A 20,585-nucleotide genomic window follows, 5' to 3' on the forward strand; every position below is an offset into this window, starting at 1 on the left:
GTTTTTTATAAGATAAGTTTAATGCTAGCTAGCAACTTACCTTAGCTTACTGCATTCGCTAACAGGCAGGCTCCTCGTGGAGTGCAATGTAATCAATGCAAGATTGGATCCCCCGAGCCGACAAGGTCGTTCTGCCTCGTTTTTCCTAGGCCGTCATTGAAAATAAGAATGTGTTCTTAACTGACTTGCCTAGTTAAATAAAGATTAAATAAAGGTGATTAAAAAATATGTTTTTTTTTTTTTTTAATAAACGGCAAATCGGCGCCCAAAAATACCGATTTCCGATTGTTACGAAAACTTGAAATCGGCCCCGATTAATCGGCCATTCCGATTAATCGGTCGACCTCTAGTTTTGATCAGTCCTCTTGAATGTGTATGGGGTTCATAACTATGGTTGTGGCGTCCTGTGGCGTCCGGAACAAAGGATTTTCGACTCCTTAAGTTGATTATTTGCCCCAAAAAATTACAAAACAACAATAAGAAGACCAAACACATTCACAAATAATAGAGAAATCCACTATTCATACAATAAACTATGAAACTGAGAACAATAGACAGATATTTGGTTATGAGAAACGACCAGTTAACGCAGAGACATCTAGCCTATTTGACATATCATGGTGATTCATTATCAGGTGTATACTGTTCTTTCTCTCACATTTTTCCAGACTACAGTCTCTGTTGCTTTGAAGAATCTGGCGTACTCTCTCCGGTAGTGGAACTCCAGCATCAGCCAACTGATAAGGATCACTGCGATGCCGATGAAGATGATGCTGGACACCGAGCTGCCAATGATCACATAAGTCTTGTCAACAGAGCCTGCCAGGGATGTGAAGAGGAAGAGTTTGTAGTAGAACGTGAGTCCTGACTTTTTGTCTAATGCAAAGCATCTTTGATCAAACAACTATAGCAGAATAGGTCCATATATGCAGAATAAGGATGTCATAGGAGTGACCTTTTTTAGGTGTGCCTAAGAGCTAGCAATATTATGAATTGCTCCAATGAGCAGTGAGAATAGAAATGGTAAAAACAGTAAGCCAGTTGGATACATAGCCATGTCAAAATCTTGAAAATAAAGGATAATGATTAGAGATGAACTTAAGGTCTCACGGGGTAGATCTGTGTAGAGGACCAGGATGTTGCCGTCAGGGAACAGCTCCACTTTGTAGGAGATGGTGTCTTCTCTGCATGGGAACTCCTGGGGTCCCTCAACCCAAGTGGGCTTGACTGAGCCACATGGTCGGCTACAGTTACTCTTTAGGCCGTCACTTTCCTTATTGGACAATTCACACGTCACACAGGCCCTGGAAATGTTACACAAAGACAGGTTAACAGACATACTGAAGGTACACAGGCACACACACAAGCACACACACAGACACTGCATTATTGTAATGTAAAGTGTTCCTGTAAGGTCACAATTGAAGTACTAAACTTTGGCAACCTGGAAACTCAATCCAAAATGACTAAGTTATTGTCTTGTACTCACAGGAATTTTGCGCATGCATTAGCAATCTTTGAGCAGTTCATGCCAAAGCAGTCTTTGTTGCACTGGCACTGGTTACACTGGCATGTTCCCTGGCCATTGCACAGCTTCCCAGCAGTCCTGCACTGGTCGGTGAGGGTGGTAACAGTCACACGCAGAGCCTGTGTAGTTGTCATGACACTTACATGTTCCACACTGCCACAGTCACGCGGCAAATGTTGTCAAACACAGCTGAAAAATGGTCTGCAATAAGGTGCAGCTATAAGGAACACATTCTTAACCAATCAAAATGCATGGCCTGAACTAACTGTTTTAGTTTACTCACCACCGCAGAGCATGTTGTTGTGGCGGTCACAGCTGTTGTCATCACATTGGCAGAAATCACCACGGTGGGTGCCCTGGCACACACATATGCCACACTCACAGCTCCCATGCCCGCTGCATAGCAGCGAGGAGCTGTCTTGGGGACATGTTGCGTCCATAGAGTCGGCAGAGATCATGTCCTTAGGCCGTTTACACTCACACCTCTGACCCAGGTGATCCTCGTCACAGCTAAAGGGCACAGCATTTTACAAAAACAATGAAAAGAATTGGGTAAAACAACAAAAAACAGAACATTCTGGGACTTAATTTGGGCTAGGAGTTTTTTCTGGTCAGGTCACGTAATCAGGGAAGACTTCTAGCCCTACTCATCAGTACCTCAAAAACACTTTAATCACTGTAACAATGGAAAACTATTAACTTGAATCCCCTCAAGTTTTGATTGTGAGAACTTTTATATTTGATACATTTCTTTAACTATAGAAACTTGTTTACTGCTATGTGGTAACAGTCAAACTGCAGTCTGCAGCTGTTTCCCTTACTGTGTGCAATTTGTAAGCACAGTTCTCTATCTCACCAACCAGGAGGTGCTGTGAGTTCTCGTCTTAATTTGAGGACTTGCCTGCAGATTCCGCAGTTGAGCGTTCCCTTTTCACTGCAGTGTGTGGACTGCTGTTCTCTGTCATGGCAGTCACAGTCACACAGGGATTCCACTGAGACCTTCAGGGTCTCGCTGATGCCCTGAAGTTTGAGGAAAAACTGCTTCTTCTCCTTCAGACATTCTCCTTCAGACGTTGAAATATTCAGACTCACTGTGAAGTCAACCTGGGCGCAAGGGAGAGTAAATAGGTCTGTACACAATAAATAGGTCTGTAACACAAGTCCTATACAGTATACCATTAAATAAACCCAGTGTATGCTGTTTTTTGTTGTTTTCAGCCATTGACTTCAAGTGAACAACTATTACATAACTACATATATTACATGACTAAATCCATTAAAGACATGAGCCTTGCTCTCCTTGTTCACATCTTGTTTTTGCCCTCCACCCCTTCTTTGTGCCAGACCTGCTTGTTGAGCTTGACGTTCATGCACGCGCCCCTCTGCCACGGGGTGTTGTCCCCTTCGGCAGGGGTGCAGTGGGATCTGTAGGTCACGTCCAGACCTGAGGGGGCTCCATGGTGCTCCAATAAGATAGTGGAGGACAGGTTCTGTGAACAGATATGCATTACTATAGATAGGAGAGTTGATGATGTTACATTTTTGTCTATGTGTCCAATAAATGGAATTTCATTGCAAAGCCACAGTGATACGTTTGTTTGTAAGTAATACATTTCAAAAGTAGTTTATATTTCTCTAGGCCTAAATGTCTTAAATTCCTAGAGAAATGTAGGTCTATCATGTATGAAACCTTACCTTTACCACTAGGAAGATTGACACATAATTTGCCAGTATATTTTTCCACCCGTGAGAGCATAGCACACACTATATCCGTCACTAGCTAACCATGAGGCCAGGGATTCCAGTGAAAATACGTATGGGAGCTGGTTCTACATTTTTAGTCTGCTGTGTGAGTCATGGCCATAACCACAGACATGATTTTATGTCCTCTTTTGAATACGCATTTTATTGGTCATTGCAGCCTTTTGCCATTGAAGTATTTCACGACTTTGCAGTAGCTTGGCACTAATTATTGTCAACTGTGTTCTAGGCTTGAGACCGTTTAGATACTCACATTGTAGGCCTCTAAGATGAGCTGGACCACGTTGCTGGAGTCGACTCCCAGCACTGACTGAGGGATTAGTTTACTCAATGCCTAGAGAAGTGTGTGTGTGTGTATACAGTATGTGTGTTTGTTTAGGTATGGGCACAATAGAGAGAGACGGGCGAAGGTAGAAATACAGAGGTTAAACATTTTGTGAACTTTTGTAATTTGCTTTAACAAACTATCTCTCCTGTCAGTCCTGACCTTGTAGGCAGCAACACTGTCCTCGGTGACAGCAAAGATGAGCTGGATGTTATTGGCTGCCAGGACCCTGGCGAGCTGGCCAACCGATGGGTAGTCCTTAGACACATAGGAAGTGGATTAAATAACCACAGAAAGGCGTCGTAGTTGCCCAGCTCTTCCACAACAAATGTCACTGAAACAAGCTCACGTCTTCTAAGTGTTGATCATCCCACCCCTCTGTTGATAACTCACATATTTAGTGCCATCGTAGAAGCCGCTGCCATTGAGATGACACTTCCCATCATTAGGTTTGAATATCCCAGCCAGCCTGCCGTCCCCGGCAATGTGGAAGGTGTCATCTGACGTGTAAACCAGGATCCGGGTGACATTGTTCCAACCAATCACACCCTGGAGGGAGGGAGGGAGAGAGAGAAAGGGAGAGAAATAGAAATGGACATTGTAGACATACGTTGTAGCAGACTGGTCTCCTAGACTAAACGTAACATAGTAAATGTAAATCTGGGGCATTCACATTAATATGATATGTAACGTTTGGTATGGTTTCATAAGACGGAAGGTTACTTAAGGCAAAAACGAAAGGAGGGTGGTTGGTCGGATTGGATGGGTGGCCGTATATAATTTGTTTGAATCTCATTACGGACAATTTTAGCATTTTAGCAACTTTGCAACTACTTCCTACTTTTTAGACTTTGCAACTACTTAGCATGTTAGCTAACCCTTCCCCTAATCATTTCAGCTAACCCTTCCCCTAACCCTAACCATTTAATCTAAATCCTAACCCTAACCTTAACCCCGAACCCCTAACCTAGCTAACGTTAGCCACCTAACTAATGTTAGCGTTAGCCACCTAGCCACCCCTAGCTAACATTAGCCACAACAAAATGGAATTTGTAACATATGATACGTTTTGAAAATTCGTAGCATATCGTACATTTTGCAAATTCGTAAGATATCGTATGAATTGCAATTCGTAACATATCATACAAAATGGAGTGTCTCGTATTTACTACTAAATGCTCTGGGACCGCATTGGTTGTAGACATCCTAGCCTCTATACAGAGGTAACTGTGTTTGGTCATGTATGACAGTCCTACCTGGCAGACAGCTGCCTGCATGATGGCGTCAAAGCCAGACTCGGGGGAGTCCACCATTTGGGGGAGTCCACCATTTGTTGCACAAATTTGTTTACATTCCTGTTAGTGAGCATTTCTTCTTTGCCAAGATAATCCATCCACCTGAAAGGGGTGGCATATCAAGAAGCTGATTAAACAGCATGATCATTACACAGGTGCACCTTGTGCTGGGAACAATAAAAGGCCACTCTAAAATATACAGTTTTGTCACACAACACAATGCCACAGATGTCTCAAGTGTTGAGGGGGCATGCAATTGCCATGCCGATTGCAGGAATGTCCACCAAAGCTGTTGCCAGATAATTTAATGTTAATTTCTCTACCATAAAACGCCTCCAACGTCGTTTTAGAGAATTTGGCTGTACGTCCAACCAGCCTCACAACCGCAGACCACGTGTAACCATGCCAACCCAGGACCTCTACATCCATCTTCTTCACCTGTGGGATCGTTTGAGACCAGCGACCCGGACAGCTGATGAAACTGTGGGTTTGCACAACCGAAGAACTTCTGCACAAACTGTCAGAAACCGTCTCAGGGAAGCTCATCTGTGTGCCCATCATCCTCCCCAGGGTTTTGACCTGACTACAGTTCGGCATCAGAAACGACTTCAATGGGAAAATGCTCACCTTCGATGGCAACTGGCATGCTGGAGAACTGTGCTCTTCGTGGATGAATCCCAGTTTCAACTGTACCGGGCAGATGGCAGACAGCAGGTATGGTGTGTGAGCGAGCGGTTTGCTGATGTCAACGTTGGGAACAGAGTGCCCCATAGTGGGGGTGGGGTTATGGTAGGGGCAGGCATAAGCTACGGACAACGAACACAATTCTATTTTATTGATGGAAATTTGAATGCACAGAGATACCGTAATGAGATCCTGAGGCCCATTGTTGTGCCATTCATCCACCGCCAACACGTCATATTTCAGCATGATAATGCATGGCCCCATGTCGAAAAGATCTGTACACAATTCCTGGAAGCTGAAAATGTCCCATTTCTTCCATAGCCTGCATACTCACCAGACATGTCACCCATTGAACATGTTTGGGATTCTCTAGATCGACGTGTATGACATCGTGTTTCAGTTCCCACAAATATCCAGCAACTTCGCACAGCCTTTGAAGAGGAGTGGAACAACATTCCACAGGCCACAATCAACAGCCTGATCAACTCTATGCGAAGGAGCTGCAACCTGCCTAAATGACTACAGACTCGTAGCACTCACGTCCGTAGCCATGAAGTGCTTTGAAAGGTTGGTAATGGCTCACATCAACACCATTATCCCAGAAACCCTAGACCCACTCCAATTTGCATACCGCCCAAACAGATCCACAGATGATGCAATCTCTATTGCACTCCACACTGCCCTTTCCCACCTGGACAAAAAGGAACACTTATGTGAGAATGCTATTCATTGACTACAGCTCAGCGTTCAACACCATAGTGCCCTCAAAGCTCATCACTAAGCTAAGGATCCTGGGACTCCTTCTGCAACTGGATCCTGGACTTCCTGACGGGCCACCCCCAGGTGGTGAGGGTAGGCAGCAACACATCTGCCACGCTGATCCTCAATACTGGAGCTCCCCAGGGGTGCGTGCTCAGTCCCCTCCTGTACTCCCTGTTCACCCACGACTGCATGGCCAGGCATGACTCCAACACCATCATTAAGGAAGTCAGAGACCTGGCCGGGTGGTGCCAGAATAACAACCTATCCCTCAACGTAACCAAGACTAAAGAGATTATTGTGGACTACAAGAAAAGGAGGACCGAGCACGCCCCCATTCTCATCGACGGGGCTGTAGTGGAGCAGGTTGAGAGCTTCAAGTTCCTTGGTGTCCACATCAACAACAAACTAGAATGGTCCAAACACACCAAGACAGTCGTGAAGAGGGCACGACAAAGCCTATTCCCCCTCAGGAAACTAAAAAGATTTGGCATGGGTTCTGAGGTCCTCAAAAGGTCTACAGCTGCAACATTGAGAGCATCCTGACTGGTTGCATCACTGCCTGGTACGGCAATTGCTCGGCCTCTGACCGCAAGGCACTACAGAGGGTAGTGTGTACGGCCCAGTACTTCACTGGGGCTAAGCTGCCTGCCATTCAGGACCTTTACACCAGACGGTGTCAGAGGAAGGCCCTAAAAATGTATCCGGAAGCCAGCCGCACCAATGTGTCGGAGGAAACATTGTTTAACTGACAACCGAGGTCAACCTACAGGCGCCCGGCCCGCCACAAGGAGTCGCTAAAGCGCAATGAGCCAAGTAAAGCCCCACGGCCAAACCATCCCCTAATCCGGACAACCCTGGGCCAATTGTGCGCCGCCCTATGGGACTCTCGATCACGGCCGATTGTGATACAGCCTGGGATCAAACCCAGGTCTGTAGTGACGCCTCTAGCACTGAGATGCAGGGTCTTAGAACGCTGTGCCACTCGGGAGGCCCCCTTACATTTTTTTTGTAAGGTATCTTTGACCAACAGATGCATATCTGTATTCCCAGTCATGTGAAATCCATAGATTAGGGCCTAATTTATTTATTTAAATTGACTGATTTCCTTATATAACTCAGTAAAATCTTTGAAATTGTTGCATGTTGCATTTATATTTTTGTTCAGTGTACTTACTCATCCACAACTATACCCAACATTTAAAAAAAAGCTGCTCATCCACCTACTTTACATACATTACACTCATACATTTCAAGGCCTGCTTTGAACTTGGCTTTTGGGCATTACAGCCCCATATCTATGGGCCTCATCCAAGATATGCTCTCTTTCTCTCTCTCTCTCACACATACACACACAGCAGATGTTCTGGGAAGGAAGTTGACCTGTCTGGCTCTGAAATGGAGCAGACGTTGACTAGCACAAACCACAGACTGCAGATTACTTAGTGCATCTTTTCTGACTGGCTGGGAGAATACCTGTAGTTACATAGAGGTCATCATATTGTGTACACACACACACACACTTTACACACACGTTTGGTACACTTTATAACATTTGTAACTGAAGGAGAAAGAGTAAAGAGGGAAATGGTAATGGTTAAGCTTCATGACTCATAGAAACCAGGAGACCTTGCACTAGCAGGTGCCACGGTCTTCATCTCTTCTGTCAGTCATCATCATCATCATTGTTACCAATCAGCCATTTAGCCTTTTCGAACCCATACCTTACATTTGGTATTTGTTCAATTACTAAATGCATAACAATTTTATTATTGGGGTTGGCTGTACTTAGTCAGCCTATTAGGAATATTTTAATAAAAGACAATGTAAGTTATTGTGGTAAAAAGCCCCACAAAATGAGTCACATTTTCCATGCAATACATTGTTACCCTTTTATCACTAAATATTCGATATTCATTAAACATAGTAAATTTGACATTATCTTTCATCATGTCATGTGTGTAGCAAAAAAACAAATAAAACCTCAAAAAATGAAGCAGTTTTATTACATATCCTAGTTCAGTTTCAATGCAAGAAATAAGTCTTCATTTTGTAAACTGTTCTGCCATACAAACAGGGGAGAAAGCAGTGAGCCAGACACAGGAAACAGCACACAGAGAGTGTTTTTGTGGCTTTGAGATAAAAGTGTTAGACTGACTCCACTGAGAGATCTGCACAGTATTGTTGCAGGGATTCTGCAGAATGGTGTAGAATGACTTCTGTGATGTAGAACAGTTCAAAGCTCCACACAACAAACTGTATGTACAGTCTCTTCCTCATAACCACTAGGACTACACTGAGATGCTACACACATCTGTTGACTGAATGGTTGACTGTTACCATCCCGTTCTCTTCATAGGAGTGGGTGGGCCGAGATGCAATACCAAGGGTCGGTATGTGTTTGTTTATGTGAGGTTGTGTTTATGTGTGTGTGTTTATTTGTTTGTTTACATTTTGCCACCCTTGACTAGGCCTGTCTTCTTGATGACGTGCTCCATGGCAGCCACCTCAGAGGTGTCCATTTCCACAGTGTCATATTTGGCCAGGATTTTCAGGATGGGCCTTAGCCTCAGCCACCACTCTGTCTTTGGGATACGGTGCCTATGGAGGGAGGAGGGAAGGGTGGAGTGAGGGAGAAGAGGGGGAGGAGAGAGAAGACAGGGTGGTGGAAGAGGGGAGCGAGGAGGAGGAGGACAAAGGGATGAGAGGAAGAAAACAGGATATAGAGGAAAAATAACAAGGGCAATGCTAGAAGGAACCTGGGCTGGCTTTCTGTGAGCAATCTGTTCAAAGAAACATTTAATGGTTCTAAATGGATTGGCACAGACTTCCAGACAACAGCACTTTCAACTTAACTACCATTGGTCGTCAGTAAAACCCAATTGAACTCAATGTGGAACACATAAAGAATAGTCACAATCAGGAGGGAGAAGGAGGAGAGAAAGAGAAGGAATTGTGGAAACAGAGGGATGACTAGGACTTACTCAAAGTCAGTGTCGTCCTTGAGGGAAGCCAGGGGCTGGAAGACCAGGGATCTCTTCTTCATGCCCAGCACACAGGCAGAGTCTGGCATGTTGGCAAAGATACGACCTGGGGACACAAAGAGGGCCAGCATCAGTATAGGAGGGCAGTAGCCTGGCTGATCCCAGACCTGTTTATATGGGATTTATCCAGCTCCTCTCTCATGGCAGGACAATAGTAGTCAGAGGAGTTGGATTAAACACCTATCTAGGACCAGGATGGGGGTAGTGGGCACAGAAGGTCATGAATCTATGTAAATGCATTATAGAGAGCAAGTTATGAAGACATTGTGCTTCTTGATGGGAAAAGTATTGAGGTGATCGAAGAAATGAAGTCAATTCCATCTGATGAAGACATTTGGTCCAGCGTGTCAATGATCCTCACCGTGTCTGTAGCACTCCTTCAGCTTGTCAGTCAGCCACAGGACAGACTTGGATCCCATCTTGGTACCAAAATTCCTGTCAAAGGGACTGGGGGTTCCACCCTGGTGGTGAGACACAGAGAAAGAGAGAGAGACATTGAGAGAGAGAGCATGAGAGCAAGAGAGAGAGAGATAGAGAGAGAGAGAGAGGGAGAGAGAAAGATAGATAGATCATGAGAGAGAGTTATTCCCATATGAGCATATACATAAATTGATTCCAGGGAAAAAATTATATACACTGCTCAAAAAAATAAAGGGAACACTAAAATAACACATCCTAGATCTGAATGAATGAAATATTCTTATTAAATACTTTTTTCTGTACATAGTTGAATGTGCTGACAACAAAATCACACAAAAATGATCAATGGAAATCAAATTTATCAACCCATGGAGGTCTGGGATTTGGAGTCACACTCAAAATTAAAGTGAAACCACACTACAGGCTGATCCAACTTTGATGTAATGTCCTTAAAAACAAGTCAAAATGAGGCTCAGTAGTGTGTGTGGCCTCCACTGCCTGTAATGACCTCCCTACAACGCCTGGGCATGCTCCTGATGAGGTGGCGGATGGTCTCCTGAGGGATCTCCTCCTAGACCTGGACTAAGCATCCGCCAACTCCTGGACGCCTGTGTGCAACGTGGCGTTGTGGATGGAGCAGGACATGATTCCCAGATGTGCTCAATTGGATTCAGGTCTGGGGAACGGGCGGGCCAGTCCCATAGCATCAATGCTCCTCTTTGCAGGAACTGCTGACACTCCAGCCACATGAGGTCTAGCATTGTCTTGCATTAGGAGGGAACCAGGGCCACCCGCACAGCATATGGTCTCACAAGGAGTCTGAGGATCTCATCTCGGACCTAATGGCAGTCAGGCTACCTCTGGCGAACATGGGGGGCTGTGCTGCCCCAAGAAAGCCCACACCATGACTGACCACCGCCAAACCGGTCATGCTGGAGATGTTGCAGGCAGCAGAACGTTTCACAGGGTCTCAGACTCTGTCACGTCTGTCACGTGCTCAGTGTGAAACTGCTTTCATCTGTTGAAAGAGCAAGGGCGCGGTGGCGAATTTGCCAATCTTGGTTCTCTGGCAAATGCAAACGTCCTGCACGGTGTTGGGCTGGTAAGCACAACCCACCTGTGGAAGTGCGGGCCCTCATACACCTCATGGGGTCTGTGTTCTGACCGTTTGAGCAGACACATGCACATTTGTGGCCTGCTGGGAGTCATTTTGCAGGGCTTGGCAAGCTGCTCCTCCTAACTCCTTGCACAAAGGTGGAGGTAGCGGTCCTGCTGCTGGGTTGTTGCCCTCTACTGCGCCTCACCTCTCCTGATGTACTGGTGTGTCTCTGGTAGCGCTCCTATGCTCTGGACACTCGACGTGAGATCACAGCAAACCTTCTTGCCCACAGCTGCATTGATGTGCCATCCTGGATGAGCTGCACTACTGAGCCACTTGGTGGTGCGTGTAGACTCTACGTCTCATGCTACACACTAGAGTGAAAGCACCGCGAAGCATTCAAAAGTGACCAAAACATCAGCCAGGAAGCATGAGGAACTGAGAAGTGGTCTGTGGTCACCACAGTGCAGTACCACTCCTTTATATGGGGTGTCTTGCTAATTGCCTATAATTTCCACCTGTTGTCTATTCATTTGCACAACAGACATTGTAGAATTTATTGATGCTCATTCAGGTGTTGCTTCTAGTCGGACAGTTTTGATTTACAGAAGTGGGATTGTGGAGTTACATTGTGTTGTTTAAGTGTTCCTTTATTTTTTGAGCAGTGTATATATAAAGTGGGGGAGAACAAGTATTTGATACACTGCGCGATTTTGCAGGTTTTCCGTACTTGTACCGAAGCATGTAGAGTTCTGTCATTTTGTTGCGATATGGCTAACTGTCAACTGATGAGAGACGGAATTAAAACACAAATCCAGAAATTTCACATTGTTATGATTTGATTTGGATAGGGTATGTAGATGATTGGCATTGTTAGTTGCATCAATACAGCTACTTTTGATCACCTACCACGTAGGAATTCTCGCTCTCACAGACTGTTGTTACGACATTATTTGTTTATGTGTTAATGAAGCCGCCTCGCTGGGTATCCAGTCATTGGTTACGCTGTATATAAATCGTGGGCACATGTTTGAGAGCTACGGTTATCCGTGCGTATACGAAGACCAGCCTCCGTGAAACTGTTCCAGCACAACTCGCCATCATAACGAGTCCGCATAGTTCATACATATGCGCCAAGACCAGAGAGCTGTGATAAGGATCAGTTAGCGGATAAATTGGTAGACGTGTAACAAGGTGGGATGGTAATCAAGACAATAGTGCCCAAGACTGGCGTGTGTGAGAAAGGCAAAACATGACTTGTTTGGCAATGTAGTTAGAGAATGGGAAGAAGGTTACAGGGAGCATGAGGTCAACACCTTGCGCTCGGTCTAGCGGGCTTCAGTGCAAGATCTGCGCTCTCGGTGGGGGCGAATAATGAGTGAGTTATCGGAATGTGAGGAGATACCCAGAACTACACGGAGGACGGTATTGACCTGAAGAGATGGACTACAGTCTGCAAGAAAACCATTAGTACAACACGCCGTCATGGATTAAATCCTCGCAGCGCACGCAAGGTCCCCTGCTCAAGGGCAGCGCATGTCCAGGCCGTCTGAAGTTTGCCAATGACCATCTGGATGATCCCAGAAACAGGAAAGAAGAAGGAGAAGTATGTGGTCTGAATGCAGAACAAATTGAGCTTTTGGTCTAAATCTCACTCGCGTGTGTTGGAAGAAGAAGAAGGATGAGTAGCAACCAATGAACAACCATCCGCCGTGAATAGCATGGAGGTGAAACTGATTCGTTTGTTGGAGTAAGCTATTTGTCTGCGAGAGAGGGGGATCAGTTGGACGAACTGGTCCCAACCTGTAATTGGGAGAGGATGATGGGGCTTGATAGTCGCGGAGAGTCTTTACAGATATATCCTCGACTGTCAGGTAGTCAGGTTAAGAAGACGATGAAGATGGTCGTGGCTGGGTCTACAAGCTGAAAACGACGAACGCACTGCCAGGTGCACTAAGGAGTGGGCTCTGACGTACGGAAGCGATTAGTCCTGGAGGTGGCCTAGCCGTGCAGTCCAGACGTGAAGCAATAGAACATCTATTGGAGGGAGGCATGAAGAGGTCGGTGTATTGACCCCAGTTCGACAGCCGAACACTGAAGGTCTGGGAAGTGTGTGTAGTGGAGGAGGTGGGGCCAAGAATTCCTGACGCGCAGGTGTGTGCAAACCTGGTCAGGCGGACGCTTACAGGATAACGTATGATCTCTGTAATTGGCGTCGAAACTGAAGGTGTTCTGTACACAATTGAATGGTTCTTGTTTTTCCTGAGTGGTTAATTAAGGATACGTTTATGTCATGCAATAAAATGGGCGAGATTATTAAGTCGCTGCTAGAAAAAGTGCATACATATGTGGGAATTTTATTTCATTGGTGGTAGATCGATTTTTGTTTTTCAGGATTGCTAGTCTCGCTTACCACAGGTTGAAGTGTACGTCTAATGATAAATAATGGAACAGACGCTTAACATGCTTTTGTAAGTAGGAAAACCTGCAAAATCGTCAGTGTATCAAATACTTGTTCTCCCCACTGTACACTGAGTGTACAAAACATAAGAACACCTGCTCTTTCCATGACATAGACTGACCAGGTGAATCCAGGTGAAAGCTATGATCCCTTATTGATGTAATTTCAATCAGTGTAGATGAAGGGGAGGAGAAAGGTTAAAGAAGAATTTTTAAGCCTTGACACAGTTGAATGCACCAAAGAGCACCAAAGAGTGGATGGGCAAGACAAGAGATTTAAGTGCCTTTGAACAGGGTATGGTAGTAGGTGCCAGGAAAAAACAGGTTGAGTGTGTCAAGAACTACAACGTTGCCTGGGATTTCACACTCAACAGTTTTCGTGTGTATCAAGAATGGTCCACCAAACAAAGGACATCCAGCCAACTTGACATAACTGTGGGAAGCAATGGAATCAACATGGGCCAGCATCCCTGTGGAACGCTTTCGACACCTTGTGTAGTCCATGCCAGACGAAAGGAAGCTGTTCTGAGGGCAAAAGGTGGTGCAACTCAATATTAGGAACTCAGTGTACAAAACCTTTTAGGGATGGGAAAAAACGCTTTCGGTATTAACTAAAACAACTAAAACCAGATATAAAGTATGTGGAAAAGATAATGGACCTAATATATACTGTATATATATATATTTATCTTTGAGAACTAACAATCACCAAAATAAAAATTTGACAGTCAGGGAAAATAATAAAAAAACAACAACAATACATTTAACAGTATATATTTTGATCTTTAAAATGCAACCAAGGGCCAACAGTACCCACTGCAACACCCCCTGCCACACTCCCTGCCACACCCCCTGCCACACCCCCCGCCTCACCCCCTGCCACGCCCCCTGCCACACCCCCTGCCACATTCCCTGCCACGCCCCCTGCCACACACCCCGCCACACCCACCACCTAAGCCCCTTTTTGATCCAGAAAAACCCTGGAATCCTTATATTACTTCAGAAATATTAGCTACAGGTTTAGAGTTGAGTCCATGAAACAGCTAGAAGAAGCGTCCATCAGACCTGCTGCATGTGTCCTAGGACATTCATCCTGCAGTCGAACGTGCCCTTTCCCTCCTCTGAGTACAGGTTGTAGAGGAACTGTGTGGTGTAGTTCTCATTGGCATTAGAGTTCCTGTGGGCAGGAGGAGGGCAGTATTATTATAAGACAATACATAATTTGTTAGTTGTAGTAACAAGAGAAACAAGAGAATGATAATGTCTGAGGGATATCAGGCAAGGATGTGATTTTGAGGAGAGCACACCCACCTGAGAATGAGGCCTCTCTTCACTGAGGTCTTCATCTTTTCTATCAGATGCTCCACGTTCAGCTGCAATAAAACAATACAACAGTAAAACCATGATTCAACAGCCCAAGGTCCCCATTTTTTGGGATATGTCTGAAATATACCACATAATCTATCCATCCATCTTTGTTATTCTGCGTATGGCCTCTGACCTCTAGGTCACGGATATGGAAAGGCTCTTCATAGATGTAGGCATCATCAGCCCCAGATGACAAGCCAGCCATGGTTGCTAAGTAGCCGCAGTATCCCCCCATGGTCTCAATGATGAACACTCTCCTCTTAGTGCCAGCAGCAGACTGCTTTATCCTGTCGCAAGTCTGACAGAGGAAAGAAGAGAAAGAGAGAGAGAGAGGGGCAAGTATGAGGAGGGATGTGTGTCTGGGTATTGTCATATGTGTATTTAAACCTTTGTGTGTATGGGGTACAGTGTGTGTGTGAGTGTGTGTTTGCCTGCATGTGTGTATTTGGGGTACAGTGTGTGTGTGTGTGTGTGTGTGTGGTGGTGTGTGTTGTGTGTGGCTGTGTGTGTGTGGTGTGTTGTGTTGGTGTGTTGTGTGTGTGTGTGTGTGTGTGTGTGTGTGTGGGTGTGGTGTGTGTGTGTGTTTATCTGGGGTACAGCGTGTGTGTGTGTCAAATCAAATGTTATTTGTCAGATGCGCTGAATTAAATGGGTGTAGACTTTACCGTGAAATGCTTGTTAGGAGTCCTTCCCAACGGTGCAGAGTATGTAAAATACACAAGAATGAATCTATATACAGGGAGTATAAGTACCAGATCAATGTGCAGAGGTATGAAGTATTTGAGGTAGATATGTACATAAAGGCAGGGTAAAGTGACGAAGCATCAGGATATGTCTGACCATGGTGATGGTGTTAAGGGCGGTATCAGCTCCGATGCTGAAGTCCGATCCGGGAACATTGTTGGAGACGGTGGCGGGAATGACCACCATGGGGATACACAACTCCTCGTACATCTCCCTGGCTGTCACCAGCTCCAGACCACCCAGATACGCCTGACAAGGAGACAACGGCATCAACATCTGGATTAGGCATCAACAGACATGACAATATTCATGATACTAATAGTTCGTCAACTATAGTGCTTATACTTAATGAATATCTTCAATCAATAATATTTGTACACTTATACTTTAAGGACCGATTCTATGAAGTGTCATGACGGTGGGCCAGTGAACCATCATAACACTCTCTCCAATCCTACCCCTCGATCCTCACCTCAAAGCCTCCGATGATGATCAGAGAATGGATGTTGAACTTGGTAATGTTCAGGCTGATTTGCTCAATGTTTTTACCTGGCAGGTGTCTTCACACCAGAGAGGAGAAACAGAGAGTTAAATGTGACCATCTGGTTAATCTGTCAACAGAAGCTTCTATTCCTATAATTAGGGCCCTGGGTTCATCCTAAACACGTGACTTTTAGCTTTTCCTGGACAGGTCACATGGTCAGGAAGACCTCGAGGCACTGTGTGGGCTCTGTGGAGATGTCTCACCTCTTGGTACCGAGATTGGACCCTCCCTTCCCAGTCCATCCACCCACTTGAGCCCAGATGATAGGCTCAATCTGGAGAAGAGGAAAGAGAGATGAGTATGGTATGTTTGTGCGTGCGTGCGTGTGCACATGCGTGTGTGTCATTTGTGTTGAGCTGTGCAACAACTTGGCAATGAACTGATGTTCCTGATGATGTCACTTGTTCACTTCCCTTCGCTGAATTTAAAGGAAATGATTAGTATAAGAAATGGTGGAAACCTCCACTAGCCCAGGCCTCCACCAATCCAATGCTTTAAGTCCCCGATTCTGACCCGAGTTAAGCGTGTGTAAATGGAATGGAATTCCCTTTTTATGCACTTTTCTCTCTATGCCTTTTCTGACCTTGAACTTAAGCACGAGAATAGCGTGCTATTCACCTGCTATTCATTTTGGTTGGCATCAAAAAAATGAAGATGTGTTGGAGGTGTGTGTACAGATACACCGTATTCTGACCTTGACTTAATTCCATAATAATTCCACCCCCTTTATGTGCCAGGAAACCATGAATAAGGTCTAGTGAACCTACCGGTTCCAAGTGGAAAAAGCATCTACTTAATTTTTTTACAATATAAATAACACCATTCTTCATGCTCTGTAATTTACAACTTGATAAGAGCTATTGAAAAGAGATGGGTAAATGAGTAATCTGTTTGGATAAGGGAATTGTAAATATAAATGACACTTGTTATAGATATATTTTACCTTCTAATGGCTGGAGACAAATATGAAACCAGTCATATGGCAGCAAACTAAAGCATATCAACATATCAACCTTCCCCCAGTGAAGTTGAAATGCTGTGCCATTACGCATCATTTGAATTGTATGGCCTTTTAAGTTGGAGGAATGTGTACTCTGGATTGTCTTAATTATAGGCTCCCCTGACTTTCTCTGCTTCCTATTTCTATCATGTTGAATATTAGCCAGTATCAGTGTTGACTGTCAGTAGGCCTAATAACAACACATATTACACTGCTAATTTACTGTTAGTTCTCTTCAGTTGGTATAGACTACATTATCATTCCATTTAATTCCATTGTTTCGTTTACCTTCATTTGCTTCCTCTGTAAATGCCGCCACGGCCGTGTGGTTGTTGCTGAGGATCATTAGTAACGGTTGATAATATAAACATGACATGTAGGCTAATTAAATCGTTCGGAGCGCAGACCAAGCCGTAACAGTTTGAACCTGACACATGGCGCAAAACTTGGCCGTGTCATGACACAGCACAGTTCCTTAGTTAGCGCAGGCAACAAACGAGAGTATAGCCTAATATTGTACACTATTCTTTCGTGCGTTTATGATTCATAAATACTTTCCTAACCCTAAATAATCTACGAAAATGTTTCCCTACCAATTATTGCTGAAACGGAGATGAATCTGCATATATTTAGATGGCTTTCTTTCATTGAGCCGTAATATTCTGAACCCGTTCTCTCGATATATTCTAGTGAGTCTGTTGACAAAAATATAACTAAAAGGTACACCGTATTTAAAGGGATGGCTTAAGATAAATGTACTGAAAATGTTATTGAATGGAAACTCAACAAGAAAATCTGTTTGCCAGCAAGTGGAAGGGATTTCAGCACTTGAATTAAATGTATTCAGCGTTTGCAAGGGAACCACGCCTGCAAAGCCCATTACACTCATTCACTGAGAAGTGCATAGTGTAAGAAATTGTATAAGATACTGGTAACTTGTTTTAACCACTTCTCAACATAAGCTATTCTTGGCACAACATGCACCCATCCCCTCTACTTTGTCAGACCCACACACACATCCCCTCCCCCATGAATAGGGCCTGTGAAAACAAACGCACATGCAGGATGCCTTTGGATGTGAATAGGACAAAGAACTGTGTGAAAAGCCAATGGAATGTCGACATCAGGCCGAACAGGACTACCTACGACCCAGATCGACCAATCGGAAGGCCAGACGACAAGATCAACCTACTTTGCTTGTTGTCTATATAATCTGTATGTACTGCTTAGAGGGGCTCTCTTCTCCGACGATTTCATAAGAATCTGACAGAAAGGGGCCGTGCACGGCTTTGCCTAATATCTTTACACTTGAATAAACCTGCCTTATTATAAAATTATCCACCTCGTCCTATGTCTCCACTTGGTCTCCTGTCTCAAGTAAAACGAATTATCAACAATAGGAAAGGTGTGTGTAAGAAAAACATAATTTCCTAAATTGGAATCGGGCCCTACAATTTGTGGGAAGTAGTGACGGAGTGCACCCTTCAAGAGATAGGAGATATCTCCTAACAAGTTGTCCACTACAGGAAATCCTCAGGTGGAATGACCCACCTGTCCGTTAGCCAGGCCGTCAAAGCCGTCATGTACAGCTAGCATCTGGTGTCCCTGGATGATACCGACCCTGACAGCTGCACGCACTGCTGCATTCATCCCAGCACAGGGGGCGCCAACATTTATAATGGCAATGTTGATGTTGCTCTGAGAGTGGGAGAACAGGAGAGAGAGAGGATGTATTTTGGGCGCAACATGATTATAAGAACTACACTGTTGGAAAAAAGTCCTATAACGCCTTCAAATGTGCAACCAGTTGCCCAAACACGTGACCAAGACAGCAAGAAAAAGAAAATGCTGCTGTTACTCACCTTCATTTCTGGTGGGGTTACGTGAGCCAGCATTTTGTATGTGTCCCAGTTATTCTGAAAGCTCCTACAAACAGACAGTGAAAAGAAAATGACCAACGTTTTTTTTCTCAAAGCGCAAATAAAGAAGGAATAAAAGAAGCCAAGTAAAAGGCTCACTTTCCCCTGAGCTTTACAGCATCTTCAAATCTCCCCTCAGTCATGGCTACGGTCACATCTTTAGTCTGAGAGAAAGAGAGAGAGGGAGGGAGGGGGTAATGGAGTGAGGAGAGAATGAAAATGTTAGAGTTAAAGGAAATAGAACTCTCTGTAGATAATAAAGGTGATTTATCAACAATAAGAGAGGAAATATAACAGTTTGATGTGGCATAGGTGTATAGCTCACCACTTGGACACACTCCATGAGAGGCAGCCTGACGGCCATGTTCCCAGAAAGACTGACAACACAGGCTGGGGTTTCTGGGGTGGCCTCCAACAGAGCCATCACAGCCTCCACACCCATCCTGCTACCCTGGGGGACAGAGAGAGAGAGAGAGAGAGAGAGAGTGAGAGAGAGAGAGAGAATTAATTAATTAATTAATTAATAAATGATTGATTATCATTACAGGAACATTACAGGCACTATATAATGACCCTGAAGGTCAAGAAAGATTAGACAACAGAGTGAAAATAATACAGGCACAGACAGACTGATTGACAGACACAAAGTGGTGACAGACAGATGGATTACCAGGATTCTGTCAAAAGCAGAGGGGGTGCCACCTCTCTGTACGTGTCCCAGGATAGTGGAACGGGTGTCGAAGCCAAGTTTCTTGGATACCAGCTGTATAGAGTGACACAGAGAGATTACAGCATCAGTCCTCTGTCAGATCACATTACGCTAGCCCGTTATAACCTTAACCATTAGGGAATCTGTGTCTGCGTCCCAAATGGCACCCTATTCTCTATATTGGGAATAAAATGCCATTTGGGCCACGTTTCAAGTTTTATTAGTCATAATGTATATACGGGATGCACATGGTATCCAACAAAATGCTTACTTGCAGGTTCCTTCTGGACAATGCAACAACAATAATAAATAATAAAATAATACAAACATAAAGTAAATGGCTCAGTAGAATAGAATTAATGTTTTTGCATAAGTATAGCAAGCAAAGTAATAATTTTTAAATTGGGCCATAAAAAAGAAGAGTAGAGCAGGAACTAGCGTGCCCTCTTCATCACCGCCATCTCAGCCTGTTTCAGAGGTTAGGGCCAGCTTCTACTGACTGGGGGATGTCATATCTCACATTTTTGACTTGGTCACAGGTGATGGGTTTCTGGTTACGGTCCTGGGCTCCCTCTGCCAGAATGATGACGTTCAGACGAGAACCACGCCCCCTTTGCTGAGAGAGAGACGGAGAGAGCGTTGTTTTGTGTGTTAGTATATAAGGAAGAGAGAGGGTCAAATAGATAAAGAGAGGCTCAATCAGAAGAGGTGGAGAAAGGATTGAGGGATAGAAGAATAGAGGGATAGCGGGAGAAGGACAGGAGGTGTGGTACCGCAATCAATCTTTTGCACAAATGTTCCTCCCAGTTTTCCTCTGGGGGCATTTCTGGGATGAACACCCAGTCAGCACCACAGGCCAAAGCAGTCACCAGGGCCAGGTAACTGTGGAGACAGAGAGCAATGTTAATACACACACAGGCACGCAC

General features: G+C 44.6%; 1 protein-coding gene and 1 pseudogene across 1 annotated transcript in view; both read right to left on the reverse strand.

The window, feature by feature from the left end:
• Positions 1-356: 356 nt before the first annotated feature.
• Positions 357-4,927, reverse strand: LOC139024071 (integrin beta-7-like; annotated as a pseudogene).
• A 3,412-nt stretch (positions 4,928-8,339) lies between these two features.
• LOC112069245 (ATP-dependent 6-phosphofructokinase, muscle type-like) overlaps positions 8,340-20,585 on the reverse strand; it is a 27,107-nt gene continuing 14,861 nt past the window's right edge. The window contains exons 5-20 of the mRNA XM_070438461.1: positions 20,433-20,582; positions 20,180-20,275; positions 19,621-19,713; positions 19,276-19,401; positions 19,050-19,114; positions 18,894-18,957; positions 18,583-18,729; positions 16,235-16,305; positions 15,960-16,047; positions 15,584-15,736; positions 14,877-15,041; positions 14,687-14,748; positions 14,441-14,552; positions 9,758-9,857; positions 9,337-9,442; positions 8,340-8,953 (exon numbers count right to left, since the gene is read on the reverse strand). Coding sequence (XP_070294562.1) covers positions 8,800-8,953; positions 9,337-9,442; positions 9,758-9,857; positions 14,441-14,552; positions 14,687-14,748; positions 14,877-15,041; positions 15,584-15,736; positions 15,960-16,047; positions 16,235-16,305; positions 18,583-18,729; positions 18,894-18,957; positions 19,050-19,114; positions 19,276-19,401; positions 19,621-19,713; positions 20,180-20,275; positions 20,433-20,582 — 1,752 coding nt within the window. The 3' untranslated portion in view covers positions 8,340-8,799. The remainder of the gene's footprint in view (positions 8,954-9,336; positions 9,443-9,757; positions 9,858-14,440; positions 14,553-14,686; positions 14,749-14,876; positions 15,042-15,583; positions 15,737-15,959; positions 16,048-16,234; positions 16,306-18,582; positions 18,730-18,893; positions 18,958-19,049; positions 19,115-19,275; positions 19,402-19,620; positions 19,714-20,179; positions 20,276-20,432; positions 20,583-20,585) is intronic.

Source organism: Salvelinus sp. IW2-2015, unplaced genomic scaffold, assembly GCF_002910315.2.
Source record: "Salvelinus sp. IW2-2015 unplaced genomic scaffold, ASM291031v2 Un_scaffold944, whole genome shotgun sequence".
Taxonomy (NCBI): Eukaryota; Metazoa; Chordata; class Actinopteri; order Salmoniformes; family Salmonidae; genus Salvelinus; species Salvelinus sp. IW2-2015.